Source organism: Carcharhinus amblyrhynchos, chromosome 8 (assembly GCF_965287045.1).
Source record: "Carcharhinus amblyrhynchos chromosome 8, sCarAmb.v2.hapA, whole genome shotgun sequence".
NCBI classification, from domain to species: domain Eukaryota; kingdom Metazoa; phylum Chordata; class Chondrichthyes; order Carcharhiniformes; family Carcharhinidae; genus Carcharhinus; species Carcharhinus amblyrhynchos.
In genome coordinates, this window is record NC_137331.1 from 47,835,628 (window position 1) to 47,849,777 (window position 14,150).

Below are 14,150 nucleotides of genomic sequence, written 5' to 3' on the forward strand. Positions count from 1 at the left end.
AATTTGCATTGTGAGGGATGTAGCAACAGTTCACTGAATTGGTACCTGAAGGAGAAATTTGTGGAATAATGAGAGGCTAAGTAAATTGGACCTAAATGCTCTGGAATTTAGCGGAATGAAGGTCAATTTTATTGAATAGTACCAGATTTTGAAGGGGCTTGACAGGGTAGATGCTGAGAGGTTATTTCCCTAGACTGGGGAATCTAAGTACATCTCTGGATACAGGACTGGTCATTTAGAACTGAGATGAGGAGAAATTTCTTCACTTGAGAGGGTTGCATATCTTTGGGATTCTATACCCTGGCATGTTGTGGATGTACCATTACTGAATGTATTAAAGGCTGAGATAGATTTTTGAACACTTGGAATCAAGTGAAATTGTGGGGAAATTGATGGAAAACCAATGATCAGCCATAATTGTACTAAATGACAGAGTGGATTCAATGGAATATATGGTTTACGTTTGCTCCTATTTCTTATGTTCTTAGCATCGCAATGTGAACGTAGATTTATACAAAAGCGGCATCATGATTCTAGCTTGGGGATGTCATTGGCTAATTCAAGAATCAGTTCATTGCCTCTTGATGGCAGTTCCTTCACTAAACATCCCACTATCCTTCTCCAGGTACTGATCCACCCTAAATCATTGGCACTTCTTGGAGGTAGCCAGATTCATTAACATCTTTGCAACACTTTGCATTGAACAGTCATAAGGAGTACTGTCTACTGCCTTTGCAGTGACAGGTTTTAACACTTGGTGTGATTCTGTATAACTAAACATTGAAAGTGGAATCATAAACCAACAAAGTACAGAACTCAAGACCTAAAGGCCTTAATTAAGTACAGGAGAGGAATATGTTGCAAGTGAGGGCAGTTTTTGTTGGAATCCTTCCATCAGCAAGAGATGATTACCATGAAACAAATTGTCCATTTAAGTGGAGTGTCTTCATTTGATGCACTTCAGCTGATAGCTGAGAAGGCCAGTCATTAGGAGGCAGGTTCTACCACAAGCACTGCACATGAAGCTGCCAAGTGACACTGTGATGCTGTTTTCAACACTGGTGCCTCTAACCAAGCTGATGCAGTCACTGGCCGTTGTAATGCATGCTAGGCCAGAGGAAGTGTTGCCATTTCCCTCTTTAACAAGCTTATGACTCCCAGTGAAATAGTCAATGTCTAGGGCCAAAATGTCATTCTTACAAGCATCCTTGAAGCAGAGCTGTGGGCGCCTTACTGGACGCCGAGCTCCCGGTACTTCACCAGACAGAAGGTTCTTGGTACGTAATTGTTTTCTATCTTGCCAATGTGCCTGATCTTCTTGTTTGTTTAAATGAGAGCGGTACAGTTGACCTAATTAGATGGAATAGAAAATGCAGCTTCTGTAGATCTGCTTTTGCAGCCCATGTAGCATTTTAATTGTCAACCTTTTATTTATCTAGGTTAAGGCAAAAATATATTCAGGTCAATTTGGCATAGCCTCAGTTAGTAAAATTTTGCTAATCAATTGATATATTTAATAATAGCATTAACAAAGAATGTAATGAGGAATGAAAAAAGTTGTCTGCACTTAATGTCATTTGTTGCAACCGATACCATTAATACATGATGGGTTCAGCTATTATTTGCAGTTGTGGGTCCAATTAGAATATGGACCAAAAGTAAACATAAAATCAAGACACAGTTGATTTACTTTTCAAATGGAACCGAATTGTCTCCATCACGTACAGATAACGTGCTCATGGGCTGAATGGCCTCCTTCTGCACTATGATTCTATGACACAAGCATTGTTTATACCAACGGGGAGGTGATGGCGTAGTGGCATTATCACTAAACAATTAATCCAGAAACTCAGCTAATATTTAACTGAATTTAGGTTTTCCAGTTGCTATGGTTTCTGGAATACTTGTAGTAACAGAACCACTTTATTAATATATCTATTGGTCATAGTGTATATACAGCTCAGATTTTATTACCCTACCTTTTGTCTCATGACACATACGAATAGGGAGTTTGTTGAATGAGTGAAAACTCAGGATGCAGCACTAACTTGAAAACCTTTGGATGTTGCCGAATGAACAAACAAATCTCCCAGTATTCAAGAGCTTTTTGAAAGTGTCACTCCCAGTGATCTTTTGTTGAGAAATTATGTTTTACACTAATTTGGCAATCCTGGATTGCACGTGCCTGATAATGTTTGAGACAGGGCGACCAATTTCGGTCGAGAAAAAGGAACACTGCATCAAAGGGATGCAGAATAAGGAACCCACACTTCCCTCCTGCAAAAGCTGAGTAATTCTGAGGAGAATGCCAGCTAGTGCGCCCTCATGGTGTTGTGGGCTAGAGAGTGTACATATGCAGCAGCACAGTGCCACATGCACAACACAAAAGACTCAGACAAAGAAATTCAGGAAAAAATGCATCCCTAAAAGAGCTGGCCTAAGTCGCAGAATAGAAAACCAAATATGGGACAGCCCAGAAAACCTAAGATGTTTGGTCACCCTGGTTTGATGGTCACTTCTTGGGAGCTCATTTTAATAAGGTTAGTGAGCTGTAGACGACAATGGTGGTGGAGGGTAGGTGCTAAGTGGTGGTACAGCACAACATTTGAAGCTTTTGAAAATCAGTTGTTTGGTCCCTGAGAGGCTCCAAGATGTTCCGGAAAGACACAGTAGGTGAATGGTAGTCTTGCAAGCTTGTGTTGGCAGCGGCCCACAGCTGCAGGTGGAACGCCTGTTCTCCTGGCTGCGCATGAAGATAAGTTTTAAAGGAATACTGTTTTGCTGGCAGCCTTTGATGGTCTCTTTAAATGCATGCTTTGCCCAATTTCTCCCAAGGTATCACATATCCAGGCCACTGCTTTGCATGCTCAAGATACCTAATGCCTGGTTCAGGTGTGTGCCTTGCCAGCAGCCATTTTTATGGTTGACATATTTCCAGGGTGAGCAGGCGGGATTGGCCATGGCATATTGCTGCCTGAAAGACCTCCTCCAAACAACGTCAGAAAACAGACATGATATGAACCAGTTTTCCCCCCACTATTTGGAAATCAGAAGACTTTTTCTGAAATTTCTCTGTCTGAGCAATAGTCAAATCGCAGCCTCAGTTTATTTCCAGATGTTCCTGGCTCTCACTTGCCAAGAAGTCCGTAGATTTGTTTTAATGAATTTAAACATAACAGTCACGTTGGATCTTGAAATGTTAAAATGTTAGGTATTTGGACAAAATTTACTAAAATAAGCCAAGGAATACAAATGAAAAATCTTTACAGTTAATTATATTTGCAAAGCGTCATCTTGCAGCAGTGTCGAACTGAGAATTGCTGTGAGCATCTGCTGACACTTAATCACTCCCTCTGTTTGAGCAGTAAGTTTTTCTCAGTTGTTTTAACAAGTTTGATCATGTTGCTCCTCGTGCAGTCATTAGTTAATCTGAAATAGTAATCTCATCTGTTTAAAAATAAAACTTTATAATTGATTGCATCCTAATATAATGACCTGGATTTTTTGCGCAGTGCTGAAGGAATGCTGCTGACTGTTCATTCTGTTTACAGCCGTTCACAGTATTTTTTCTGGGCACTTAGAATTATAGGATCCTTACAGTGCAAAAGGAGGCCATTCAGCTCATTGAGTCTGCATTAACTTTCCAATAGCGCACATACCCAGGCCCTATCCTCATAACCCCACGTATTTGCCCCGCTAAACACCCTAATCTACGCACCCCTGGACACTAAGGGGCAATTCATCATGGCCAATGCACTTAACCTGCGCATCTTTGGAGTGTGGGAGGAAACCGGAGCACCCAGTGGAAACCCATGCAGACACTGGGAGAATGTGCCAACGCCACACAGACAGTCACCCAAGACTCGAATCAAACCAGGGGCCCTGGCGCTGTGAGGGAGCAGTGTTAACCACTGTGCCTCCATGCCGCCCATGAAAGTAAACTCATGGTTCTGAGATATCACTTCCAGGGTAATCAAAAGATTGAAACATCATCACTGAGACACACAAGGCAGTCCCCAAAACAGGACCAAGTGAAAGCAGGAAGGCAAAAAAAAGGATGCTGAATGGCACAGGCAGTAGTTTTGCCTCCATTTCTGCTGGCTGCCGTTTTGCGGGGCATGGTAGGGTTCTGAGCAGATAGCAGGCCCGTCCCTTTCGAAAGGCACAAGGTGCGATCTTGCAGGATGCTTACTGGGGTAGGAGGGCTTTGAAAGCCCTCCACAACTCTGCTTGGTGAGAAGAGGCAAGAACCACCGTGGAGGCAGGACTGAAAGCCAGGAAACCATGAAAAGGAAGTCAGAAGATTTCCAGGGGATTGATGGTGACGTTGAATGCAGGTTAATTTTGAGGGAGGTTGGTAAGGTAGGTGGGAGAGACAGATCCCATAGAAGGGCCAAATTTTGGCCAGACATCAATTTTGATGGATCTTCTCAGAAGGCCCAGGAGGCTGTAACAGCCTCAGTACCAGTAACTGAGGCTCAGAAATCTTTGATCATCAGAGCTCTTGTAAAGAATTGTGGCCAAGACAGGCCTGTAGTTGTCTCTTGACTGGACACAGTCTGAGCTGAATGCATTATTATATGATTTGACTTGTATTCCACAGTTTTATCTATGTGATTTGATGTTTATTGGTTTTGTTTAGTTCTTCATTGTATTGGTTAGAAAGCTTATAGGATTCATTCCTGTCTTTGGCACTGTACATATTGCTTGCCCCATCTGTTTTTCTTTTCCAGTTTTGGCCCACCGAAAGTGAAAGCCTATTCCATTAGATGTTGAGCATACTAAGACACCAAGATACATTTCAATTTCATTCTCAGCTATTTCAACATCAGTCATCAAGAATGCAGACTACCCAATTTACTGTTCTGCGTACAGTATTTTACACCTTGCAACAAATTCAGTTTGCTATTGTTGACACATTGTATTCAGTTCATTATAGCTTTGAGTTTGCATTCCTTTGAATTCTAGATTAGTGCGAATTGTGCCATTTGCAAATGTAGCTAGTTGGTTTGAGATAGTATAGGTGGGATTTTACGGCCTCACTTGAGCAAGACCGGAAATTCCTGCCGAAAGGTCAACAGACATTTCCATTGTCCGCCCCTTGGCCGCACAGATTCCATGTGGGCGGGGCGGTAGAATTCCGGTGGATATATCAAAATATTGAATCCTGAGCCATCAAAATTAGCACCCCCACTTCCCCATCACCATATTAACAATATGGAGCTAAATCTGCAGTCCCGGAAAAGGGTCAAGGAAATCATGATGAATGGTTACCCCATGCACGTCCAGTGTACTGCAGGTTGTACACCGACTTGTGCCAAGAATTTAATAGATTTGAGTAATATGCTTGCTACATGCAAAAACAGTCCTGTTCATTGGCTGCATCAGCAGGGAACTCACCTCGTTACTTATTAACATGGTTTAAAACTAGTTTTCAGATCTTAAAGTTGTTCTGTCCCTGCTGGAGGTGCAGATAATTGGAATAGAGCTATGTAATAAAGAGCAATGGCTGAGCATGAGAGGAAAAAGAATGTGCAGCAAGATGTTTTGTGCTGCACTCAATGTGTGGGATTTTCCAACCCTTCCTGCTGTTCAGATCTTCCAGTCCTGCCAAAGGGCAAGTCATGCAAAACGCCTAGACTTCAGTGGAACTAGGAGATCCCATTGGTGACCAATGACCTGCTGCCACCACCACCACAAAACATGCTGTGGGAGGAGGCAGGGACCTAGCTGAGTTCCTGCTGTGCATAGGTGTAAATGGTATACGTGGCTGCTACTGTTCGCTGGTGGTGGAGGGACGAATGTTTGTGGAAGGGATAACAAGCTGGTTGCTTTGTTCTGGATGGTGTCAAGAGCTTTGTTAAGAGCTGCACTCACCTAGGCAAGTGGAGAGTATTCCATTACACCCCTGACTTGTGCCTTGTAGATTCTGGGGAGTCAGGTGATGAGTTACCTGCTGCAGGATTCCTGGAAGTAGAAGTACTAGGACAGGCAAAGTATTGAAGACAGGCAGGAAGGGAATGCACAACAATTATTAGTTTATGTCTACAAGCAATATTAACCTAATTTATAAATTTGAATAGGAATGTATATTTTGTGTTGGCTTTTATTTTTGCATTGTAGCCAACAAGATGATGTGACGGTGAATGACAGGAAAGATAAGGAATGTGGAACTGTTGGTGAATGAGCAATTGGGGTTGAGGTTGGTGGTATTATACTTCGTTCTTCACACATAACCTGAGCAGAATGGGGGTGTATAGGTTGCTCCATCCCTTTCTCCTCCTCCCCAGCTTCCCACCTGATAGGTGTGACAAAGGCTGTTCCCTCAAGGTTGCAAGGTTGTGCAATCTGCATTGGACCATCACAACTTCTGTACCTCGCTCAGACAAGGTACTGCAGGACTCCTGCACAACCATTCACAAAGTATAATCATTATTTCAGGGCAACAGTGGCCTGCTTCTTCAGGTTTCTTGTGATTTCTCTCATTGTTTATATGCTGTGCACATTTGCATGGGTCATGAATCAAAGTTATGAGCCATGTTGTCAGCAGCCACCCTGTGTTTTGGTGCAATGGCTGAATAAAGCTGCCCAGAGAGTTGCTGAAGAATGACTACTTAAATGCTGTCAGGATACTGGGTATTAATCTTCATGATGTGCTGTCTGTGGCCAGTCAGCTATACATTGAGGGAATGAAGAGTATTTCACTTTGAGTATACAGTAAAATTAATATGAAGTGTATGGAAAGCAATGTGCATGCTCATGTGTGGCACTCTGCTCCACGGAGAATCCTGCAATTCTTGCAAGCCCTTGAGTTGCTCAGCCTGCTTCTCTCTAGTGAGAAGACATGAAATGAAGTTCTCTCTTTGCAGAGAGAACCTTCCTAATGCACGCAGTTCATTGAGATGAACATTTGTGGGATGTTCCCAATACTCAGCAGCAGCTTGAAAACGTTAGGTGCACAAACATTCATAGCCCCAGTCAGCTTCACTGCTACTGGCAATGTGGTCCTTGCCCAGCCCTGAGACTGGAATTATAGCTGTAGCAGTTGGTGGGTTTCAGTAACAGTCATTTGAATGAAGCATAGAGGTCTCAAAAATTGGCTCTCGCTTTGTTCAGGAAGAAGAGTTAATAATCACCTAACACTCTGAACAGTTATGGCCTAGTACATTAAAACATGAAACAACAATGAAAAGCGCCAAAAATATGTACAAATTTGGCAACAGCCAGAAGAGAGAGACTGACAATTAACCCGTAAGTAGCTAATGATCCTGAGTTTTCCTTGTTTGAAATGAATAATCAACAAAACAGTAAGGTTCTGTCAACACCCTCCTAAAGTGGTGTAACAACAAAATATAGAATTATCAAATCTTTTACAGTGCAGAAGGAGGCTATTCGCCCCATCAAGTCTGCACCAGCCCTATCCCTATCCCCATAACCCCATGATTTACCCTACCTAGCCCCCCTGACACTAAGTGACAATTTAACGTGGCCAATTTACCTAACCTGCATGTTTGGACTGTGGGAGGAAACCGGAGCACCAGGACGAAACCCATACAGGCATGGGGAGAATGTGCAGACTCCACACAGGCGGTGATCCAAGCCGGGTCCCTGGCACTGAGGTAGCAGTGCTAACCGCTGTGCCGCCGTATCGCCCTAACGTAACTGGGTCATTCACAGATCTTCAGAGTGGCTGCTGAGATACGTTGGATAATTTGCCGACATGGAAAGCAGTACAAGGCATTATTAATAGTGGGATTAGCGTTTGTTAATTCTGCTTTTTCACTGAATTACTAATCCCTCTATTTTCCTGATGTTACCAATCCAAGGGACAAAAGTAAAATCAATGGGAAAAACTATTGAGGCCATGAGTCAAAAGCTCTGTAAATTTCACATTGATATGGAAACCTCAGGGATATTGGAGAGACTCGGTTGCTATGGATCGTTGTCACTTACAAAGTGGATGCCATTGGGGAGCTAAGATGGGTGCAGATATTTAGTATTATCCCATTTTAGTGAACCAGGCAAGAGCCAGTGTATTGATGGAGGCAGATCGGCACCAGTGAAGTGCTGCCTACCAGTCTCCAAATGAGTGGATGTGTGTTCCATGGCCAAGAGAGTGACATGAACCTATGAGGAAGATTTTCTTTTGCAGGCTAACTTTCTTGCTGAGGCATTTAGATGAACAAAATGGAGGTGGGGTGCTGGTTAGCCCGCATCGGCAAGTGAGTGCTGGTGATCCACCCTTGTTGCCGTTTTGATCACCCACCCCGGAGTAATTCAATACCTCAGTATATCAGTCGGCATCTACAGTTGGTGGTGTGCTGGTAATGAACTTTAGTCCCAATATATAGAACTGTTCTTTTAGATTTTTGGTCATTAAATGTGTTAGTGATAGTGAGATTGCCTCTAACATAATTAGCATTTTGGTTGGGTTTTCAAAGGTATAGTCACAGTAAATTTAGAATACGTTTTCCCTTTTCTCTTTCAGATCCATTTTGATGGGTGGAGTCATAATTACGATCTTTGGTTTGATGCGGATCACCCTGACATTCACCCTGCTGAGTGGTGTGCTAAGACGGGTCACCCACTACAACCACCGCTTAGTAAGGACATTTCTAAAAACTTGCAGATTACACTTCACTTCCTATTTAGAGGGACAGATATGTTTTGCATTATACAAAAGATATAAATGATTTAGTAAAATAAATCTTGACATTTACATTGAGCTACAATACTACATCAAGTGACATAGTGTTGCCATTGTGAAATTACATGATTCACTCATAGGCATTAACTAACCATTTCTGTCCAACTTGGCATCCCAGCCAGCAAATAGCACCATGTGGGAAAGACTCTAAAATTCTCCTTGTTAGCACCTTATTGTAATATTTATCTGTTCGCTCCCTGAGAATCTGGGCTATGAGATAGAGATTTGACTTGATGTATTATTGTCACATGTATTAGTATACTGTGAAAAGTATTGTTTCTTGTGTGCTTTATAGACAAAGCATATTGTTCATAGAGAAAGAAAGATGAGGGTACAGAATGTAGTGCTACAGTCATAGCTAGAGTGTTGAGAAAGATCAACTTAATATGAGATAGGTCCATTTAAAAGTCTGATGGCATCAGATATTCTTGAGTCAGTTGATAAGTGACTTCAGACTTTTGAATATTTTTTCTGACAGAAGAAGTTGGAAGAGAGTATGTCCGGACTGCTGGTTGCTTTTCCGAAGCAGTGGGATGTCTGCAACACATATAATGAACCTCTTGGGATGGAGGTGACTCTCTTCTCAAGGTTCCAAGACCTGTGATGGAAGTGGCCCCCTTGACATCCTGATTTTGTAAAAATGAAGATTTTTGCAGGCATTTCTGCTTCTCAATCACGCTGGGATGAGGGAAAGCTTTCTAACTGACACGTGGACCTGTCAGAATCAGCATCATCATCACTAAATCCTTAAGGATGATTCTGCCAAATATCCTTCAGTCACTTTGATATTCTACTCTGTATACTTAGCAATCCAATTTACACCCACTCTGCCAGATGGTCCCTCGAGACCAGCAGTCTATTATTCAGTACCTTTGCATGGAATTTACTTATGTGATTAGATCTCATGGAAAGGGAGGAAATTTGTAGATGCTCCTGCAGTTGCTACTTTCTCTAGACTGGCATACAATGAGTTGAACTGCTCCAAACTTTTTGTGCGCAGGTGGGCAATGACTGCACCACAACCCCAGCAATTTGTCCCATCTTTTAGGAAAGTACATTCAGAATCTCAATTTGTGTCAAATGCTCAGCCAGCACTATTCTCTTCATGGCAAGACTCCTCAGATCATCAAATGCACTGAGTCTTGTAAATACTGAAGTTGCTCCTTTCTGCCAAATTTTCCTCATTTGACATGTCTGGCCCACATCAGCTCAACCCATTCACAGCAACATTATTTAAATAGCTGACCATGGGGTTTTTAGAAGAGTGAGAGGGAATCTCGTAGAAACTTATAAAATCCTAACAGGGTTAGACAGGGTAGATTCAGAAAGAATGTTCCTAATGGTAGGGGAGCCCGGAACTAGGAGTCATAGTTTCCTTTTAGAATTGAGGCGAAAAGATATTTCTTCACCCAGAGGGTAGCTAATGTGTGGAATTCACTACCACTGAATGAAGTTGAGGCCAAAACTTTATCTGATTTCAAGAAGAAATTAGATATAGCTCTAGGAACTAAAGGGATCAAGGGATATGGGAGGAAGGGGGAATCAGGACATTGAATTCGATGATCAGCCATGATCAAGATGAATGGCGGAACAGGCTCAAAGGGCAGAATGGCGTTCTCCTGTTTCTAAGTTTCTATGTTTTTTGTTTAGCTTCACCTGCTCTATCACAGCTGGACTGGGGAGTCTGGATTTTTCAGGTGTCAGCCACAGTTATGAAATCCTTAGTGTGAACATGTCAATGTGCGTCAGTTAAACTAACTATTCACCTCTGTCTGTCATAACACCCAAAGTAGAAAAGAAACAAAAAAGCAAAAAAGTTTTCAAATAAGCACCATGAGATACGATAGATGCGCAGGATGAATTTCCAGTCATAACCCCAAAGTTGTGGTGTTGGCAAGTGCTTAGCTCTTTGCATTTTGTGATGCTGTCAGTAGGCCTTGCTTGATTATTGTTCTGCAGTTGATGTGTCATTATGCTTTACTTAACAAACTTTAAAAGTGAACAGAACAAAATTCTAATCTCCACTCTATCTGAAAACTAGATTAATTGACCACAAAAAGTTAAAGCTTTATCTATATCTTGTTAAAAAAATAGTTAACAGGCAACAATTCAAGGCTAACATTTAATCTAGACAGTTATAACAATCCAAAGCTCATTCTTGTGGTTTCTTCTATTTCCTGAATTTCCAGGAAAGTATTGTGTGCTTTTGCAATAGTTTTTTTTCCTGATCTTTCTTTTTCCTTTTCAGCTTCACAAGATCTTTTGGCAGTTCCAAGTCCAGGAGGATGTCCAACACCTGGATGCAAAGGTGTTGGACACATCAAAGGTGCCCGGTACACAGGTCATCACAGGTAAGTGATAAATGTCTTTCAGACATGGGACTGTATTTTGAATGCTCCTTGATGCTTTCACAATGGAGTGCAGTGTATCCATGTCCCGTCTTTTACACTGCATTAACATTTGGCATGACTGTGGATAATTTTACACTGCATTAACATTGCTTGGCTGTGGACACTTTTACACTGCATTAACATCGGCATGGCTGTGGACTAGGTACAACTGTTTGCAGTTTAATTTAGATTTTTAATTTTGCTTGTTGTGTAAACCAAAGCGTTGAACACCCCAATTTGCAGATTTAAGCAACCTCCTGTCAAGGTTTGATGGGGCTGCTCAGCCATCTGCAGGCCTATCTGCATATTGTGTCCTTGAGACTGAGGTGCCTCTCTGGCTGCCTGCTTCCCCCTGACATGGGCACTTGGTAATTGAACATCACCCTCAATCTCCCTTTCCTAGCATCATTTAACCATTTTGGGCAAATACTCCAGGAATCTGAACACTGTGGGTTGAGTTGCAAAAAGAATGGGGCCAGTTCAGATGCTGAGATCTGGGGAGTTGGGAATATGTTAGGGGGGAGGAGGGGTGTGGTTCTTGAGTCTGGGAGCTGTGAAAGGAAGGGAGTAGTTTCCTGCTTTGGCTCAACTGGAAAGGGTTCTCTACAAACACGGAAGCTCATGGCAGTGTTGTATTTCTGGTTGCAGGGACAAGTGGAGATGGTGTAACCTTGTTATTTCAGCAGAGGTAGAGACTAGCTGCTTGGATCCCTGCTCTGACAGCTGAAATGGTCTTGATCTCTGAGGTTTGCCAAAATCTGTACCAATCACCATAACTGGATAAATGTATCACTATTAACAGAGATAAAGGAGGAAATAGCAGAGGATCTGGCCACTGCTTTCCAATCATCCCCAGCTGTACGCATGGTAATGAAGATTGGGAATTTTGCATTGTTGCTTAATAAGGGAGAAAGATATTGGCCAGATAACTGCAAAATCGTCAACCTAACCTTAGTGGTGGGTAAATTAATAGAAGAAATTCAAAGACACTTTAGTAACCATTCTTTAGAAAGCATGGATTAATTAATCAAGGGAGTCAGCTTGGATCTGTTAAAAGAAAACTATGGCTGACTAATTGATTGAATTGTTTGAGAACCTAACAATGAAGGTCAATGGAGGGATGATTTGATGTCATCATATACATAAAGTTTGCAAAACTTTTCACAAGGCCCCACATGGAAGGCTGGTTCACAAAAAATAAACTAATGGAGTACAAGGGAAATTGGCCAGTTAGACCCAAAATTGACACAGAGATGGAAACAAAAGTGTACTGGTGAACAACTGTTATAAGGACCAGTATGTGATTACCAAACAAAAACAGAAAATGCTGGAAAATCTCAGCAGGTCTGACCACATCTGTGGAGAGAGAACAGAACAAACATTTCAAGTCTGGATGATCCTTTGCCAGAGTTGAAACCAATAGAATATGAAATGATATTTATACTGTTAGGGTGAGGAGGAAGAGGGGGATTGACAAATAGAGATAAATTGGTTTCCAATAGTGTTCTGGAAGGCTCAGTGCTCACGCTCTTGGTTTAAACTGTGTATGTCAATGATAGCAGGAGCAGAGCAGACTCAAACATCGGAACGTAGAGCAGCATGTGGGGTTCTGATTCGGGGTTGGGGGGAATGTATTGGGGCAGAAATTTAAGTGCTTTGAGTGGACTAGCTTCCATGTCGCCTTTTGCTATCACACCACTCAAGGCCCATCCATCTCCTTGAGAACACTTTGGTCCAGATGGTTGCGAACAAAAGGTACCTGTCGCCTTATTGAAGGCATTGTGAACATTATTAGCAGCTGGACATGCTTAAGACTGGTCTGAAGTTATGATTGCTCCCTTTGATGTTCCACAAGATTGACTACTCAGTACATGCACAGCATCATTACAATGCCCTGTGACATTAACGCACTCATGCTAAAGGCAGATTCCTCCATTCTCTGTACTGCTGTGGTCAGTGTGCATGAAAGGCCTGTCACTATATTGCATATTCCTTGTTGCTGCTCAATGATTATCCTTTTTCATGATGCCCTTCGAGATACAGCATCTGTGTCCAACTGAGCAGAGCTTAGGGAGTGCTGTGCCCTCCGAAGCAACCTCTCCACTCCTGCCACTCCCACACAGTCCTTCTCATGTTTCATGTGCAAGCCACAGGTTGAGAACCCAACTACCTGTTTTGCTGGCCCCACTAAGTGCGAGTTGGTGCGTAGTGCACACAAGTCCTGCGATGATGCAGCCTCCTAACAATTGCGGAACAGTCCCATGACTGTTACTGCACACATGAAGACCCTGAAGAAAGTGAAATATGTGTCTTATTGGCAAGTTAAGATTGCAGTAGCCTTTTCATTACTGTGATGATCATATTTTACTTGCTATTGTAATCAAATCTGACTGTGATATGATGTGAGTTGCTGATATTTAGTTGTGTCACCAGGTGGCTGAAAGGTCACTAATTTCCCCATCTCCAATGACCAGGGACATTGAAATGCCACTGATTTCAAGCACCACCTCCTCTGGATTGTGAACTGGGGGATGTGTGGTGGCTCACTGTATCTTGTATTTTGCATTCCCCTCCTACAATGAACGAAAGCACGGCCTACAAGTGTGTGCTTGTGTCCACCTGGTGAATGCAATGCATTTAGTGAGGAAAGCTGTCAGGTAGAGGCAAGAAATTGCAATACAATCAGTGAGTAGCAATGGTGGATAGATAGATAGATCAGGATGTGAGGATATTCAAAGAAAAGGATGGGTTCAGATGTAAGGTAAGTGGATGTGAGAATGATGTGACAAGTAGGCTTGACAATTGTTAGTGCAGAGAGGGGAGGGTGATGGGCAGTGCAGGATTTGGGTAAATGTGTAATGGTACTCTTCCTAACCTGGTTATGTCATTAAAAAGCTTCTTTCTACCGAAGAAATGAAGCATTGATTCTGTCAGTGATCTCCTGGGCTATCTCCAGCCACACCATCTTCTATGTTAACAGCAGGTACTTTCCTCCCATTGCTGGGGAAGTGTGTCTCTTTCCATCTCCTCACTGCCCCAGCTGTACATCAAAG

General features: G+C 42.4%; 1 protein-coding gene across 1 annotated transcript in view; it reads left to right on the forward strand.

The window, feature by feature from the left end:
• The window catches only part of LOC145346986 (lethal(3)malignant brain tumor-like protein 4), a 329,699-nt gene that overhangs the window by 175,924 nt on the left and 139,625 nt on the right, over positions 1–14,150 (forward strand). Inside the window, exons 17-18 of the mRNA XM_080194871.1 lie at positions 8,489–8,603; positions 10,956–11,058. Of these exons, the coding sequence (XP_080050997.1) occupies positions 8,489–8,603; positions 10,956–11,058 (218 nt within the window). The remainder of the gene's footprint in view (positions 1–8,488; positions 8,604–10,955; positions 11,059–14,150) is intronic.